Here is a 19,675-nt window from a genome sequence, read left to right as displayed (position 1 = left end):
TTAAATCGATTTCTCGTGAAAACGAAATTAGAACTGAGATTACCTCCCCTGTCAATGGATCATACAGGGAATTATTTGAAATGTTTTTTTTAAAATAATTTAAAGAAACAAAAATCTTCATTCATTAAATTGCCTATAAGAATTTTAAATATATAATATGTATTAAAATGAAATACTGCAAGGATTAGATATAATTTTGAAACTTTAATTAAGTGTATGCAAATATCGTAAACCTTTGAAAAAATACAAAGTCAAATATGACACTATATATAAAGAATCTCAACATTATTCAAAATCCGAAGATACATTACAGATGCATGCTTAATTTTTTAAAACGAAAATCCGTGCGTCTTCTCTCGTATGTAAGCTGATCAGCTGTTACTTGCTGAAAGCTGACATTACAACATGATAAAAGTTTCAGTTAAAAAATTATAATTACTATCTTTTCTTTGACTATTTCATTTTATTTTATTTCTTTTCACTTTTTCTTTTTTAGAATCTTTTCTCTTATATGAAATAAAAGGAGAAGCTGCTATGTGTGTGACTTGTTAATAGATAAAAGGAGAACATAACTAATTTTTGTAAAAGAAATAAATTCACGACTTTTTGACACATCCCTATCCAGTCCATTCCAATTTTAGACAAGGTATATTAAACTTGTATTTTGTGTATCTTTCAAGGGATGTAGATAAGACATCTGCTTACTCAAGAGAAGCACACCTTGTACCTGTTAGATAATTAGGAACAAAACAATTCGGTGTCTATTTTGGAATGTACAAGTACCCAGCCACGTCCACTTATTTGTAATATTTGTATTTTTATTGATCTTAGCCATTTTTTAACTGATTTTTATGCCCCATCTACAATAGTAGGGAGGCATTATGTTTTCTGGTCTGTGCCTCCGTACGTTCGTCCGTCTGTGCGTCCGTTGGTCCGTCTGTGCGTCCGTTTGCTCCAGGTTAAAGTTTTTGGTCAAGGTAGTTTATGAAAAAGTTGAAATCCAATCAACTTGAAACTTAGTACACATGTTCCCCATGATGTGATCTTTCTAATTTTAAAGCCAAATTAGACTTTTGACCCCAATTTCACGGTCCAATGAACATAGAAAATGAAAGTGGGAGTTTCAGGTTAAAGTTTTTGGTCAAGGTAGTTTTTGATGAAGTTGAAGTCCAAACAACTTGAAACTTAGTACACATGTTTCCTATGGTATGATCTTTCTAATTTTAATTCCAAATTAGATTTTTTTACCAAATTTCATGGTCCATTGAACATTGAAAATGATAGTGGAAGTGGGGCATCCATGTTCTTAGGACACATTCTTGTTATAGTTTGTCCTTATGTTTTACTGTTACACCACTGTCCAAGGTAAGGGTGAGGTTTCAGATCCCGCTAACATGTTAAACCTTCCACATTCTCTATGTATGTGTCTGGAGCATGGAGTCAGTTTCACAAAAAAAAAAATTACGACTAAGATTGATTGTGAGTCATGAACAATTCAGTATACCTTACGATCATTCTTAGTCGTAATTTTTTTTGGTGAAACCGACTCCTGTAATTTAGTGGTTATCATTTGCTTATGTGTAACATATTTGTTTTTTGGTAAAAAAAATTTGCATACTATAGGCCGTTGGTTAATTCGCTTGAATCGTTCAACATTGTTAATTCGGAGCCTTTTATAACTGACAATGCCGTATGTGCTTTGCTCATGTTGAAGGCCATACGGTTGATTATTTCTGTGTCATTTTGGTCTTTTGAGTGGAGAGTTGACCTATTTTCAACCATACCACACCTTCTTATTTATAATACGAACAAAATGACTAAAACCACTAGACTCCTATCATTTTTCAAATTGCCCAAAAATAAATATGTTATTATTCTATTTTTTCATGATATATTCATCTTTTGTATTAGATTAAAAATAAAACTGTAAAAGAACCCAAAGTCATCGCCCCCTGTCCTGACGGTCCCAGTTGAAAAATAACAAAATGTAGATCAATTTAACAATCGTATACAGTTTACTCAATGTTCTAAATAATGATATGAATGGTACCACTTTTAACTGCATAACATTTATTTTAAAACTAATGGGTTAAAAAAAATGGACGTTTATGTAAATTTTGAAAGTCAGCAGGCAAGTTTACACATCAATAATTTCTACTCTTATAATTCTCATTTTTTTTTGTGCTCCACGTTTGTAGTAAAAAGCATGCATACGTCCTCTCTGTACCGGAGCGAGCATTAAGTTGTTCCCTTGTCCGTCTATACATACGTACATACATAGGTCCGTCCGTCTGTACGTTCCAAAATTGGATTCGATCTCTTAACTCTAGTTTGCCTCAACCAAATGTTAAGAAACTTATACACAATGCTTATCACCACAAAACACAGGTCAAGTTTGATTTTGCAAGCGCCATTTGATACTAGAGTGATGCTCCTTAACAAAAGGAAAACTTGCTGAATTGTTCGTTTCCGATCTCAAACTTTAGTTTACTTCAACAAAATGTTATGAAACTTGTAAACAATGCTTATTACCTCAAAAAAAGAGACTCAGTATAAATTTTGGTGAATTTTTTTTTCTGTTCTAGGGTTAATCTCCTTTACAAATGAAAAAACAATGCTGATTTTTTTGGTTTCCGATCTCTAACTTGAGTTTGTCTCAATTTAATGTTATAAAATGCACATATAACGATTATTGCCACAAAACTCAGTTTAATGTCAAATTTTAGTAGCGTCACTTTTAAAGTTCTTGAGATATGTCTCTGTATAACTTTATATGTAAGCGAGGGAATCGACTGCAATGGACACATTCTCAATTTATTTATGTTAAATAATTTAATCTTTGAGCGAAGAAAAAATAACAGAAATTAATTGAAACCTTATATTCATAAATAACATTGTCTATTCATCAGATCATGCACAATTGATTTTGTTTTGAAAATAACAATAGAGAAATAGGGGGGGGGGGGTACATGCCAAGGAATCTTATATTATTATACAGTATGCAAAACTAAAAACATATGTATCTGCTGTCTCTCTTTTATATGAAAATACATACGTAGATATGCATAACAATTATTTTATCTGATTTCCAATGGTTGCTAAGCAAGATATTATATCATGGAAACCTCCATGTGTAACCATGGAAACACTGAATTAAGAATAATATTAGAATTGCACATCTGCACTAAAGGTACTCATAAATAACCTTTAGTTCCACGTTTCAAGCTGAAAAATTACACTCAGTAATACTAAACATCTTTTTAAATGTTCTTCAACTGTTAACTTAAAACTAACTTTGCGTTGCTAAGGAAAACTCGGGTTGATTAGAAGGATTATATAGATACAAAATCAATTTTTTTTTTATGCAAACATTGTTACTAAATATATCAATATAGGAGTCGACTTAATTTGAGTTGTATGAAAACATTTGAATTTTTCATTTTTTTTTATGGATGACATTGGATAAAAAAGTTCTTTGGTGTGGTTACTAGGCAACATTGTGGTTGCTAAGTTAGTTTAAGAACTTTTTAAAATAATATACCCAACAATAGTAAATATTCAAGTGTTTGGTAACACATTACCATTATTTTAATAGATTCAGAAGTCTTTTCCTTGGAAAATTGCAATAAAGATGGATATTGTAGTTCGTTTTATAAATCCCGTTGCTAGGCAACCAAATAATCACATAAACACAAAAAGTTTAACATTTTTTTAAGTAACTATGCATAGACTAATGATGGATCAAATATGAAGTCATTTGAAGAGGGGGCCAAAAATGCCTCTTATCATACCTTGTCCTTTCATGCATTGATTTGGTAGCATACTATTGAGTATCGGTACTGCCAGAGAGTTTTGCTTGAACTAGGAATTAGATTGTCAGGGTTTGGATAAAAAAAATATAAGGGTGGATGTCTTGACTATTTGCATAAATTGTTATAATATTTATTTTAGTTATTCAATTTATGACAAAATGAGTAATTATATGGTTGATTTTTGGTTTATTTTACTGTAGACAGTTAGTTAGTTTAAACATATTTATTTATAGTGGATTTATTTATAGTTGGTAGCCCTTTTAAAAGCTAAATGTAGAATTTTTTAATATCTCCTAAAATATAATTAATGAACAACTGTTCAATGCTTTCAGTCTATGAAAAAATACCTAAAAGTTGTGGTGCACTTTAAATAAACCACACGGTGCAATTGAAAGGTGTGTCCCACATCTTTTAGGTTGTTTTGAATAGACAGAAAAAATATTACACTCCTGACTCCATCCTTAAAATTTAGTTCAAAATTCCACTATTAAAGTGTACATCATGAAATAAAAACATTGATGACGACACATTCACACAATAAAATTATGTCTATGAGCTGATGAGCTAATAAACAAAAAAAATTCTGCCAATTCAAAGACATGTTGCATCTACAATTAAATCATTATCCAATAGTTCAATATACTTTATTTATACTCCTATATAAACTGTCATAGTATGCATATATATATTAAGGTTGCTAATTTAGTAATTCTTAGTAAACATTTTACTGTCAAATAAAAATTTAAAAAGGTTCTTATAAATCATTATGAAATATGATTAATATTTCAATATTGTTCAATAGGCCCTAAAGACATTGAAGAATATGAACTGGTACTGCATGTCCCTTCTACTACAGCTCTCAGAGGATAGTCTCAACAGGTGTCCAATATTTAAGGTAAGAGATCACCCCTAGTTTTTGGTGGGGTTTGTTTTGCTTAGTCTTTAGATACTTTATCAATGTACACATCTTGAATTGTAAGTAAGATGCAGGCAGATAATTTATCCCTTTGACAAGTATTTAACGCATGAGAAACTTTCATTAGAAAATATTGAAAACAAAAACTGTAAAAAATTTGAGCGAAATGTTAACAGAGTTACTAAAAATGATTCTTATGTCTTTACTTGGCAAGTATATAAATAAGATTATATGGTATGATTGCCATAAGACAACTCGCCACCAGAGACCAAATGACCTAATATAACATTTATCAACTATAGGTTACTGTACATGTACAGCCTTCAACAATGATCATGAGAAAAACCAGCTATAGAAGTCCCTGAAATGACAAAAATGAAAAAAACCTAAGAGCATGATTTATGTACAAAACAATAAACCAAAAACCAATATGTCATACAGCAACAAATGACCACCACTGAATTACAGGCTCCTGACTTTCTTACTTTTTAGTTCTTTACAATTATTAGGACTTTGTTTTTTTTATATTTCCAGGACATTCTCATTACCATGAAGTCTACATTCCCAGATGTTATACCACAACCTATCACCAGACACAGGAACAGACAGGATCCAGCGGTAAGTATAGTTATGCAATATAATAAACGTTATTTAATATCCTTCCTGTATTTAATAAAAGCACCAGTAAAATAGTGGTAAGAGCCTGTAGCCCTTTTCACAAAAAATCTTAAGTGTAAAATTAATCTTACGATAAAATTATTTAGTTGAATTATTAAGGAATATTTTTGACTTACGATCAATTTTACACTTAAGTTTTTTTGTGAAAAGGGCTTCTGATATTTGCAACATCCATTATTGCTCTGGGAAAACAAACAATATATGACAAAAATACAAACAACAGTATCCAAAACACAAAATAGAAATCTAAAAACTGAACAATAGAACACTGCCAAAAACCAGGGGTAATCTCAGGTGCGCTAGATCTGGAACAATATCTGATCCTGTTCTATGTCTAAACTGTGATACAATACATGAAAATTTGGTACCTATGAAAAAAAACCATCCACAATAACAACATACATTTCTGCTTTTATAGGGAGTTGACCTGGAAACTGATGTTGTACATGGCTTAGAGGATGAAAATATTATAAATCATGAAAGATTAGGTTAGTAAATACGCAGTCATGTCATATTCATTTCGGAGGGATTTTTACTTCTGTTAGATACTTGAGATAACTTACGGAGAAATATTTGTAAATAGTATCGAATAACTTGTATTTCATTTAAAGTAACTGTAAAGTTTTGATTGTTTTCATTATAGAGGCAAACTTACATTTTATGTAGTAGCTTTCCCTCTTTCTCTACTTCTCCTTGACAAAACGAAAATGTATGAGTCGAAAACATCTGAACAATTAATGAATGGAATACATACTACAGACAACATGTTGAACGACAAATTTTAGTGCAAATCATTTTGCAACCACTCGTCAGTAATTTTTATTGGTAAATACAAGTTATGAATGATTACTGAAAACTTTTCAAAAATACGGAAACTTTGATAGTTTGTTACTGATTGTGTCAAAAGGGGCTGGCATCTATGTTGTTGCATAATAAACAAACTAAATATGTTATTGACATGAGACTTTTACTTTCAGTGATAAACATAGATGAATGTGAAGCCAAAGATTCAGCTCCTAAGACAATATCAAGGGAATCTGTTTTCATTAAAGTATGAGTTACGACAGTTCCAGAATTAATAGTATTTGAGAGGGGTCAGAAGGCACCTCTATAAACATTCGAACGACAGCAAATTATTGAAGAAAGTTTGCATGAAGAAGTGCAGAAAACATTCAATGAATTTAAATTTTGTTCTTGTATTTGACATCCTCCCTCAACTCATCACATTTATTTTCTGGAACAGCCCTTGTTTCTTTTTTATCATTGTTATAAATCTTAAATCGATGTTAAAAGTGAAAGGCATGCTAATGATATTTTAATGATATTTGCATTCCTATATAGATTAAGGAGTAAATCAAAATTTATGTTATCAACATTTTCATTCCATGATTTCAATGTATTACTTTTCTTATGTTCAATTTTGAATTTTAAACATAAGTAAGTCCAAAATTGAGGCTTAGAATTGTTTTTCTCAGAAAGCAATTATAGTTAACTTTTCATGTAATCATCGTTTTGAGTTTTCTTAAATTTATTTTCCAGTATATGATAGATACCCATTTAGATGAATCATGGCACAAGTATTTGACAGAGTTGGTGACAGCAGAGTTTTTCCCTCCAAATCCTTTTCCACGTCTAACAACAATCTTTAGACAGAATGCTATGAGGTTTGTCAATTTTTACTGGTAGACAACAAGTGTCAAAGTTATAATACAATTGCTCATGTTTTTAAACATATACATGTACTATGAATTCATTAACATTTGTTGGATACCAATTTTTGTTGATTTTGTGGGTACAGGTGAACCTCAAATTTGAATGGTAACGAATCATAAATGTTTGAAAGGCTAGTATAAAATTGAGAATGGAAATGGGGAATGTGTCAAAGAGACAACAACCCGACCAAAGAAAAAAACAGCAGCAGAAGGTCACCAATAGGTCTTCAATGTAGAGAGAAATTCCCACACTTGGAGTAGTATGCAGGCTTTAGCAAAATTGTGAAATCATATATCCACCAAAATGTAAATATTCCTTAGTCCACAAAATTTGGTATCCATGAAGATAAGCCAATCCATAGTAAATAGAGATAAAATTGTGAACTTATAAATACAAGTGATAGTAATAATATTTGATTCAAGATTTCAGAGCTTTAACATCTAGCTATATGTTAACTCGACTTAATTTTTGCCAGTCATTAACTCATATTTGTAAAATAAGTAAAAAAAAGCGTCAGTAAAGAAGTTCTTAAACAGGGGCTTCAAAGAAATGTTTGATTTGTCATGATTGATGGAGATGCTAAAACCTATCATAAGTTTTGTATGCTAAACTTCATGAGTTACTGTGTTTATTCATGGGATTGGAGGTTAATTTCATGTTCAACATCTTAAAGATTTCTGTTGTTTTTAGTACATTTTTTTTTTGCAATAATATATTTACATCTTATTTGCAGAATGTATCAGTAAATAAATCAGTATATAAATGTAATAGCTTATTTCAATTTATTATTACAGAATGGACCTGTGTTTTGAGAGAGATTCAGTAATTACAGAGAATATTTTAAATACTAATATCAAGTTAGATGATAAAGAAAATTTTATTTTCAACATTCCTGGAATTGATGCATATGGTCAGTATAACTTAAGGAGGCTCGCGGGTACAAAAAAATCAGCAAAAAATTAAACATTTGTTTTTTCATTTCAAATTTTATTTATTACACTATTAGTTATTACTTTATAATATGGTACAAAAATTACACAGTCAGACAAATCGATTTGGGTTGGCCACAGATGACTTTAAAATTTTTTATATCATTGAAAAAAGCTCCAAATTATCTCCCTTTGGTGCAAAAACGTTATTTTTTACATTAAATTGAAATATCTTTTATAACATCGGTGACCTTTAATTTTTATTATTGTTTTTAAACAAACTGTACATAAACTAAAGACATGTAAAATGTTAGCAATTTCTGTAATATAGTTCTTTTTTTATTTCGATTTTACCAATATTTCTCCTATTAGTTCAACAGAAAAAATGGACATTAACAAAATATGTATGCTTCTTTCAGAGGCAGATTGTGAGCTTAAATGAACGGTGACCCCATATTTTTATTTTATATTTCTATAAGGTTTAAGATGAAGTTAAATCATAGAAAAACATTGCAAAATCCTATATTAGATAAAAAAGTTGATTTAGACCTGCGAGCCCCTTAATCGTGAGTCTTAATCACAAAAAACATAATACTGTGGTTTCACTATTATTTATAGGATACAAATGTTCTGGTATTTCTTCGGGTAAAGGTGGATTTTAATTATCAACAATTCTTGTATGCAGATTTCAACAAAACCAAGAAATCAAATATCGATGAACAATTCAACATAATACAAATTTCCCTCAATCCATTATAATTGATTTCCATGTAAATAAATGAATCCACAGTATTTGATCTTACCTCAATATATATCTGTATTTTAAGTGTGCTTGACCAAAACATCTAGACACTTATATTATGAATTTATTTTGTATGAAGTCTAATAGAAATTTCAGAGAAAAATGAATTTCTTACTAAATGCTGTATGCATGGATCTTAAATAACATAAAAAATAGAAGATGTGGTATGAATGACAACGATATAACTTTTCGTGAGAGGCAAGATTATCAGGAATTATTTTATTCAAACACTATCTGGGCACTGAATGACCTGTAACAATGAGCAAAAAAGCCATGGTGAGACAATTTTGAAATAATCTTTTTATAAAAATGCATGTTCTGCTCTGTGACCAAATACTTGCAATTGGAAGAGTAGAAATTGATTAGAAATAAAATATTTTCATATCTGAAATGAAACCTTGAACATTATAATTGATTTACATGAAAATAATGCTATCATTATTGACCTATACATGTTTCTGTAATGGTTTATTGTGTCTGTTTATTTCTAGGAACACCAAGTGCCTTACAAGTTCTTGACACTGGAATCTACATGAACTTAAGTCAAATTGTTTCCATGTTGACACAACAGAACTACATACAGAGAAAAGGTCCATACAGGGTCAGTTTTATTTTATTTAAACACCTTGTTTGTCTATTATGCATATGGATGCAACATTTAAATGCTGTGAAATTAGTATTTGCTCCTTATTGCTTAGGTTTGCAGGATTTTACAAGATTTTTGTTAACATAAAAAATAATCAGTATTACAAGAACTACAAAAATGGTATGTCACTGAGATATTATTTTTATTGATAGTTTTTGTTAATACTTGTACAAATTTTCAGGTTTATGCATATTATTTAGAAAACTTTAATAGATAAGCAGACACTTGTAACAGGAAAATTTGGACAACAAAAACTCATTTTAAAAGAAAAACTATGATTAAGACAAAGTACAATTTACAAAACACTGAAAAAGGAAATTAAACACAAAAAAAACAAACAAATTAGTATATGTACTGAAGATAAATAATTTATTCTCTTTGATCAAAAGCTGTACATTTGCAATTAAATAATTCAAAAAATATTATTTCTGAAAAAAATTTTGATTATGAAAAAGGTTAAATTTATTTTGAAATACAATATTGTTACCAGGTGAATGATTCGTGTTTTTGAGAAGTATTGTGAATTCATTTATTTTTGTGGGTACCAATTTTCATGGTTTTAGGAAAACTTACCTTTTCGTGGATATTTAATTTCGTGGTTTTGGCAAAGTCCACACTTATTCCTTTAGAAAATTTGTAATTCTTTGAACATTTGAATTGATTTTGTGGTTCTCCAGTACCCACGAAATCCACTAAATTGATATCCAACAAATATAAATGAATCCACAGTATCATGCTTTATGACTCTCATGTGTTCCTGTGAACCCATTGATTATGTATGTTTTTTGTAATTTACCTCTTGTTTCACATGCCAATGTGATGGAGTGTTTTTTAAAATAAAGCATATTGTATTGTATTGATTATAATTAAACAACTACAAATATATTTTTAGGTTGGTATTTGCTTGGCATTAAGTGGTCCTAGCATACTATATGGTAAAATGCAGCCATATTTAAATGAAGTAGAGTTACATGAACATTGCTATATCATGGGACCACCTGGATGTCAAGGGGAGGCAGTTCAACTGTTTGCTATGATTGGTTAGTATATTATATCAACCTGTTGAATCTAAAATGCTGACTTTTATACATTTTTCTGCTTCCTCCACCAATAAATACTGGCAGCCACGAAATAACCCAAAGGCGTGTGTAAGAGTAGTATGAGAACACAAAATCAAATCAAATAAAAAATGACCATGGCCCCTAAAAATAAATTTAAATCACTTACATGTTTATGAATTTAGTTCTAAAAATGTTGAATACTGTGCATTCATTTATATTTATGGGTACCAATTTTCATGGATTGGGGAAATATAAAAAAGAAGATGTGGTATGATTGACAATGGTAAACTCTTCACAAGAGACCAAAATGACACAGAAATTAAAAACTATAGGTCACCGTACTGCCTTCAACAATGAGCAAAGCCCTTACCGCATAGTCAGCTATAAAACTTGCCATTTTGTGGATATTTAAATATGTGGTTTTGCCAAAGTCTGCATATAACTCCAAAGAGAATAAAAATTCATTGAACATTAACATTCGAGGTTCCCAATGGTGACCATGACATCCATGAACAATTGGTATCCAACGAATAATAATGAATCCACAGTAAACTGGCCTGTTTTTTTATGTACTATAAATTCATAATGTTTTGATATACCTTCAGTTGTAGTACTTGTACAAGAACACATTAAATTCCATTAATTTACAATCATTTCAACGTGACTTAATTGGCCTATTTTATTTTTTAGTTCAGAACTACCTTGTTGATCTGATACAAAAGAACATGATACCAGTATCAGGTATATATTTCGGTGAAAGTCAGAATAGATGGACATGGGAAGACATACTTACACTCAGAGCTGGATTTATATCTGAATTCTGTACAATCTGTAACAGGAAGGGACCTATATTTATGAAGGTAAAGATCATTCTCTGAAAAGTTGGTTATAGTTTGTTACCTTAGTGGAACAGAAATATGGGGTTAACAGTTTGTGTCATTTTGGTCTTTTGTGGATAGTCTCATTGGCAATCATACCACATCTTCTTTTTTATATTAAATGTATAAATTCTAAAAAATCTCTGAATTTGATAGTTTTCCTGTTTTCAGTGGCTAATAAAAACCATTCTGACTAAAAGCATGAAGTTTACTGGTAACACACTTATCTTTTTTTAAAGTAAGCTTTCTGTTTTCCACAATACTTTTCTACTTAAGAAAAGTGACATCTCAAATTGTAGAACTGTATTTCTTGGAAAAGCTATGGGTTACCTTACTGCATATTGTTTTTAATTTTTCAAAGAACTTGTTATCAGTGGCTTTTATGTAAATATTGACATTTAGAGTTTACTTTTAAATCATTGTTTTATTATTTTAGCAAACTGTATGGAAAGGGTTTCTCCATTTTGTTTCTTCCCTCATTCCAGAAATATTTTTGCGACACTTTTTGAATAACTATTAATTCATGTAATTAGAATAATCATTGAGCTTCAATGAAATTCAATGGGAGTTAAGCTAGAAACAATTTAACTACTTTCACTCTCAATCTGATTGAAATAAAATCTTTGAATTGCTCTTGTTCTGAAATGTTATGCATCATGGCTTGAACAAGAGCAATTCAAGGATTTAATTTTATTTAGATTGCTTCACTGTACAATATAATACAGTAAAATTAAGAATTTGAAAGAGATCTAGAAATATGTAATATTATTACTTACCAGTATGATATTTCCTATTTATATTTGTGCAGGCCTTTGTTTTGATGGACCAATGGAGATATGTTCCAGTAAGAAAATATTTCCTACTTCATTTTATGACTGATGATGAAATTGAGTAAGTAGAAAAAAGAGAGACGATAGGGAAGGGAGAACAAGTTGAATAGATAGCCAAAATCATAAAAAAGTAGATTTAAACAAATCCTTTTCATAATACATATATTTGAACATACAAACAAGATGTCTTGGAAAAAATAAAAACACTGAACAACTTGTTCAATTGTCAGATAGGAAGAATGCATATACATTTACCAAAAAAAAGTTGAATAGTATTGCTTTTATAGTATGTTTCTATCTCTGAGAATGGAAAAGGAGAAAAGTTGATAAATGCATTTTTCTAGCACATTATTATTATAGTTATAATTCATATGCTCCAACTTTTCTCCCTTGATAAAGACAAAGCAATTATTTTGAAATTATTAAACAAAGGCTAGTAAATTTAGACATATCCTTTATACAGAAACAATTTCTGCTGTCAATATATATATATTGATTATCCTATGTTACCAGTTTAATATATTTTAAACCTTTATTGCAGAGGAGAATTGTTTTTCCCAGACAATCCAGTAGCATTTTATCAAAGCATATTCCTTAGTAGAGATAGGGTAAGTAAGCATTCAAAAAGGGGAAAGAAACCAATGAAGAATAAACAACCATGACTTATAGAAACACAAATAACATAATTGCTGAACATGCTGAAAGAAGAAAAAAGAAGAATATGATACAGTCCTAAAAACAATACACAGAAAACTTGATTAAATGCAATTAATCTCAATATTTTAAAGGGAAATGTTGTTTCTAAAAAAAATGGAACCATAAATTACAGATTGTTTTACCTGCTTGTAGAACATATCAAACAAAACTTTACCTGATTTTTTTGTTTATTATTGATCTGAAATTTCTTTTCAATTTTGCTAATAAAATTGAACAAAATATCTTACCTATATCCCTAATTAAGACACCATGACTTAAAGTTTATAAATGATGAAAAGTTAGATGACTTTAAAATATATTAGTATCTAGAAAAGTGAAAATTGGCATAGAAGAAGTGAACAAAAAATAGCAGTTATTATGATAGGTGTATATCAATATTATTATGGCATGAGTCCTAGATTTAATGGACGACATTTTATTCAGGAAATAGAAGAAATGAATTTGGAAGGTGCACTTTCAAAATTTGCAAACAATACAACAGAAAATCAAAGAACCATAACTGTGGATTGTCAAAGAAATTGGTTATCTGTTAAAGATTATTTTAAGGTGGTACCAAACGCTTGATGCAAATTCGAAAAACTTGAACCACACACTTTATTGGGAAAATTTCATTGAGAAGTTTAATATTGCTTTTTAAAATAGAAAGAGATTAAAACTTTTCAGCTGAATTTTACAGAGTTATCTCCCTGTAGTGTTATGTACCACCTTTAACATATGCATAATCTTTAATTATAACAGGCAGCCTTCCACTATCAGAATGGTGGACCAAAACAGGGAGTGAATCCCATGACTGGCCCTAATGTAAAGAATTCTGTCAATCATTTAGATTATATGATGGCTGCTGCCAAGTCAAGATCTGATTGGATAACAGTTCACAGGGCCCTCCTTCTTAAGAGTCTTATTCAGCAGGTACAGATAATCTGAAGATTATTATAGAGTTTAACCTTTCTTAAGATCCTATCTCAAATAAACTTATTTCTAGAATCTGATGCTGTTACTACTGAACATGTTCATTTATGATTTGATGTCAAGGTTGTTAAAAAAAACCATCATTATCATTAATGATAAATCTACAATAATGTTGATATTGTTTGTATGGATCAAGTGTTTTTCAACTTCAACTCAAATCAGCTTTATTGTGACGTAAAATATTTGCCAAATTTAGGTTTTGGCTTCTCATTGATAATTGAAACTACGGTACCTTTATATCATTAATGTATTTTTTCAAATACTTTATTCAGATAAATTGTTTAAAATTATTCAAATAAACTATATAGAAATGAGGAGGTGTGGTATGAATACCAAGGAGGCAACTATCCCAGAGTTTAAATGAAATTATTTTAGCTATAGGTCACAGCATGTCTTCAACAAAACTCATACCTGATAGTCAGAGAGTATCCCTGATATGCATCAATTTTCAAAATATTTATTTGTAATATTACAAATTCAGATTATTTTTTTTTTTCATTATGCAAAATTGGTTAAATCTGAATATTTTTTCTATGCGGTCATTTTTTTTTTTTGACAGAATGACACCCATATTGGTGAGTCCTGGAGAATGCTTCACTCTGTGGCTGCTCAAGTGGAGTATATTATAGCTCTCATTGATGCTATACAGGATCTGGTTCAGCTAATTATAGAATATAAGGAATTCCTTACGAAATATGAGTCATCACCAAAAACAGCTGCAAGTCAAAGAACGAGGGCAACACCTCCTCAATCCAGAGCTCAGACAGGTCAAAAGACAGCTGATTCACACAAAGCAAGAAAAGCAAATACTCTATTACCTAACTTCCAGGTAAATGATAGTTTGAGATATTGAATCAAGATTATCTTAATTCAGAAACTGTCAGACATATCAGTTTTATTAAGCTTACCCATGGGGTAAGGTTACTGTTCATTTAAAAAAAGAAATTCCAAAGGAACATTTTGATTTGCATTGTAGCATAATTTCTAGGTATGAACAAAGCTGAAATATTGAAGTTTATTCTGAATGCATTTTGTATAACATATAATTATTATTACCTCCATAAGGCAATGGTTCAAAACTTTCAAATACTACAGTTTGTAAATTAAACAAACCTATCATGCAGGTGAAACAAAACTCAAAGTCCATTATCCATAAATAATGTTCAAAATCACAAGATTATGATGAAGAAACCATTGGAAATCTAGATAAACAATTTTTTTTTGTTACAAGAACAGACTTTGGTTAATTCAGGGCTACAACTTACATCAGATTTTAAATTTTAATTGCATGCATTTCAAAATATATATGTCATAAGAAATATTGAAATATTCACTCAATTTTTTAAGTAATTTAGTATTAAGGTGGTACCTAACACTACAGGGAGATAACTCTGTAAAATCAGCTAAACGTTTTATAACGTTGTGTTGTAAAGGGAATATTAAGCTTCTCAATGATCAAAATTAGCATTTGTCAAACTGCTACATAACCAGTGTATTTTTTCTGATAAAACGGTTGGTTCATATTTTTTGAAATTTTTATATTTTTGTCAAAGGGTCAAAGTAAATACTTTGTAAGAATTTTATGAAAATTAAACGAGCCAAATTAATTTTAGTCAAAGTGTTGGGTACCACCTTAAGCATATATAGAGTTAAGTTGAATCTGTTTCCGCTGTTTCAGAGTCCCATTGATGAAGGAGTATTTGGTCAGATGTGCATGGTGTTCCACAGACGTCTGGTAGAGATATGTAAAGGGAGGATAACTCTTGCTAGCACTGCATTATCAGAATTTGTTAAAGCTAAATTGAAAACATCAATAGAAGAGGATCCATATCTTAATAACTTTTACTTTGCTTATGAAGACCAGGTATTTGAAAATAATGTGATTTCTGTTCAAAAGACATAATTATATGAAATTTTTGTTAAATAAAATTGAATGGAAATGGGGAATGTTTCAAAGAGACAACCACCCGACCATAGAAAAAACATCAGCAGAAGGCCACCAACAGATCGTCAATGTAGCGAGAAATATAGGCTGTCATCTTAAAGTTTTATACGAAAATGATTATAAAAAATAATAACTAAAAATGCAGAAATAGTTTTGGGAATTGGTATGGATGTTTATTATTGCAAATTAGATAAATGGACAAAAATATAAAGATGGAATTTTAATTATATTATTAAGTTTCAGAAAAATCTGGTTTTATGTATCAGTTAGCAGAATGTTGGTTTTTATTAATATGTTACAAACTCTGCAACACTGTTTTCATTAATTAAAGGGTCACAATGATTTCTGAATTTACACAGTATATGCAAATGTTTGTTAAAAATATCATTTGAATATAGGCTGTCATCAACAAAGTTTATGATTGTTCTCTCTAAACATACATGTTAGGTTGCTAGAGATCTTAGCCTAAATTGATTATATATTTCATACTTTGGTGAAATGTAGTTTTTATCAACTTAAATTCTCTTTTTTTGTAGACATTATTCCGTTTGGAGGAAGTGAAACATATGATGAGAATGGTGCAAGACTGTTTATCTTCAGATGTACATTTGATCAGTGACAAAGCACAAAGTGTTGTAGATAACCTTGAAACAAATATGGATGAAGGTCGACCTAGTTCTGTGGCATCATACATACTTAATGATCCTTACATGAAAATTAAACATCCAAGAGCCCAGATGACGGCCATATTGGAATGATTCTAACAAAAAGACCAATGTTATTGTTTATTGATCATGGAAATGTAAAAGTGCTAGTAAGGCATGGTGTCCTAATGACACATAGGCTCAATTTTTATGTAGCATTGGGTAAAATAAGAATGTCTAGTGCCTAGTGTCTAGTCTAGTTTTTTGTATTATGTACATTTTTAGGGGTCAAATCAGTCATTAGGCAAGGTACTGAAGTAGCATTTTTTTAGTATATAAATAATATGAGAAATAATGTTATTGACCCTCGTCTCTTTACAAGATTATATATTTTTCTTTCAATTATTGGTCCTTGGTAAATGTCTCTTAACATTGTTACATTACCTGTATATAGTTTCTGGTTATTTCTATCATCATTGGTTTTGCTCATTGTTGAAGGTTGTATGGTTACCTCTAGTTGCTTACTTCTACATCATTTGGTTATTGGTGGAGAGCTGTCTCATTTGCAATCATTCCACATCGTGTATATGGATACTCTGCTTTATTTTATATGCATTACATGAAATCCACTATTTCAATATAAGTAATGAGTTTAAATCTGAGATATGATGTAAAGCTCAAATTTATAGCAACCCTAAAACAGAAACAAAAAGTTGTATGTTCAATACTTTCAATGTGTTGCACTCAACTATAGAGACATGTTCACTATAATGTAGTTTATTTTAACTTATTATGTATTAAGGTAAAAATTATAAATGTATGTATCATTAGTCCATGCAAAATCTGTTTTTTAAGGTGGTACCTAACACTACAGGGAGATAACTCTGTAAAGTCAGCGAAACGTTTTAATTATGTTGTGTTGTAAAGGGAATATTAAGCTTCTCAATGATCAAAATTGATGTTTGTCAAATTACTATATAAACAGTGTAATTTTTCTGACAAAACGGTTGGTTCAAAATTTAAAAAAAAAATTATATTTTTGTTAAAGGGTCAAAGTAAATATTATGACAAAATTTGATGAAAATTAAACGAGCCAAATTAATTTGAGTGAAAGTGTTGGGTACCACCTTAAATATATTCCCAAGAAATCCAAAACTTATGTTTTGAGTTTAACTGATACTCAATTTGGTTTAAATATAATCTGAGGCTGCCAAATATAAATCATTTCTGTCCATATTTTGTTTTATTCCATATTGTTTAATGTACATGCCTGTTTATATTTTTTAAAAGTTTTATCATTACATTGAGTCTGACATATTGTAAACTGTGATATCTTATGTGAATCCATCCATAGATTTAGAAGTTTGTTTTGTTATAGATATTAGTTGTTGAAAGATTTATATTTTTTTACTTATGTAATGAATAAAATATTGAAAAGATAAAAGGAAATAGAATTATAAAATTATCTACTTTATTAGTTTGGTTTGAAGTTATATAGTTAGACATCAGCTTTGTGTAGTAATGGCTCACTTTACAGGCCATCATTCTCTATGGAAATGATAATTTTTCAAGACAAAAAAAACAGCTAGAGGTTCCATATTTGAATAGTCTGGTAAAAATGGAAATATTATTTTTGTTCTAAATGTGAATCAGATTTGAGGAACATACACTAACACTTACATACAAAGCCTAAATCAAGGTACAAAAATTGGATGTGAATACATGGACATGAATGAATGCCATAAATTGGATCTCACTTATTCAAAAGCGAAAGAGATTTTTGAAATTTGGGTTTTTCACAGGTCATTGAATGATGATTTAATAATGTTTGGTTACATTCAGTGGAAAATGTTTATACATAATCATGTGAGCACATTTGATAATAAAACTATCATCAGCTTGGTAGGTTAATACTACCTAGAAGGTTAACATGGATAATTGTGAAGGATTGACATTTTGACCTCCACCGACAAAAGGAAATTTCAGGTTGTAAATGTAGTTAGGTCTGCAGGTAAGGGAAGAATTATTTTCTATGTGCATTGTGCAACGATGATATCACAACACCTAAAAGGAGGTTTAAAATTAGCATTCTCTGTATGATGCAGCTTGTTTATACAACCCACACAGCCAAATGGGCACTCTTTAAGTATTCCTCCTATTGCCAAAAAAGGAGAAATCAAGGTGACCATACAAAAATTACAATAATAAATACAGGCAACAGTTTATAAAATTACAGTAGTTATTTATAAATGTTTTGTTTCTTAGATACTATAAGCAAAATGTCAACTATATTTGATGCATGGAATTGTTTTAAGGTGAACATGTCTGTCTGGAAGGGTTCATCTGACCTTAATCTCATCTTCACTAGGTTCATGGTTCATTAGTCAGTATAAAGTGTTCACTGTTAAGTCGGTTTCTTGTATACTACTTAAACCAGTAGGTCAAATATATTTGGTGTATGGAATGATTCTCAGGAGTACATATTTTTCCATCTTGGTTTGTGACCATGACCTCATTTTCTTGGATCATGTTTATGTTGAAGTGGTACTTGTAGAAAAACTATATATTTAGGACTGTCAACATAAAATCAATGGTCAGAATAGCAGGCAAGACATCTTTGCTTGTGCAGTCTTGTTATATATTAATGAGACAGCAACCAAACCATACAAAAAAGAACAAAGGACTTCTAGAGGTCAACCAAGGCCTTCAAAGATAAACCTACACTTTACTGAGATTAGAGTAAATATTAATATTAGCAGGATGGTTACCAGATATAATAGGTACAAATAAATATAACTTATAAAACAATTTTCCCATTATTTACATAAACAAATGTAAGAATGTTGCTGTCCAAATGAGGGTCTTGATGAGATTAAACTATATATAGGATAAGATCAAAATTAAAGGACAAACTGTGCAAGGGCAACAAATTTATATACAGGCCAGATATTATGGCAAGAAATTTAGTAAGTTACAAACAAATTTGAAATCAACAACCTAAATGTGAGAAATCTTTGGTTAGACCTACAGACAGGTTTTCCCATGAGAAAAGCAACCATTTCATGATATTTTCCACTGTGAACCCTGTAAAAATTGTCTTCTTTTTATATAATATTCACGCTACGTAAATAAGAA

General features: G+C 30.1%; 1 protein-coding gene across 1 annotated transcript in view; it reads left to right on the top strand.

Moving 5' to 3' along the window:
• Positions 1-17,884, top strand: part of LOC134699224 (uncharacterized) — a 31,837-nt gene extending 13,953 nt beyond the window's left edge. The window contains exons 17-31 of the mRNA XM_063560834.1: positions 4,615-4,707; positions 5,263-5,346; positions 5,825-5,894; positions 6,384-6,457; positions 6,946-7,070; positions 7,914-8,029; positions 9,342-9,451; positions 10,389-10,536; positions 11,248-11,417; positions 12,244-12,326; positions 12,807-12,873; positions 13,721-13,891; positions 14,511-14,780; positions 15,630-15,815; positions 16,433-17,884. Coding sequence (XP_063416904.1) covers positions 4,615-4,707; positions 5,263-5,346; positions 5,825-5,894; positions 6,384-6,457; positions 6,946-7,070; positions 7,914-8,029; positions 9,342-9,451; positions 10,389-10,536; positions 11,248-11,417; positions 12,244-12,326; positions 12,807-12,873; positions 13,721-13,891; positions 14,511-14,780; positions 15,630-15,815; positions 16,433-16,654 — 1,989 coding nt within the window. The 3' untranslated portion in view covers positions 16,655-17,884. The remainder of the gene's footprint in view (positions 1-4,614; positions 4,708-5,262; positions 5,347-5,824; positions 5,895-6,383; positions 6,458-6,945; positions 7,071-7,913; positions 8,030-9,341; positions 9,452-10,388; positions 10,537-11,247; positions 11,418-12,243; positions 12,327-12,806; positions 12,874-13,720; positions 13,892-14,510; positions 14,781-15,629; positions 15,816-16,432) is intronic.
• Positions 17,885-19,675: the final 1,791 nt, after the last annotated feature.

Source organism: Mytilus trossulus, unplaced genomic scaffold, assembly GCF_036588685.1.
Source record: "Mytilus trossulus isolate FHL-02 unplaced genomic scaffold, PNRI_Mtr1.1.1.hap1 h1tg000050l__unscaffolded, whole genome shotgun sequence".
In the NCBI taxonomy this organism is placed as follows: domain Eukaryota; kingdom Metazoa; phylum Mollusca; class Bivalvia; order Mytilida; family Mytilidae; genus Mytilus; species Mytilus trossulus.
Note: the sequence above shows the minus strand (reverse complement) of the source record. Positions and strands in the feature narration are given on the sequence as shown.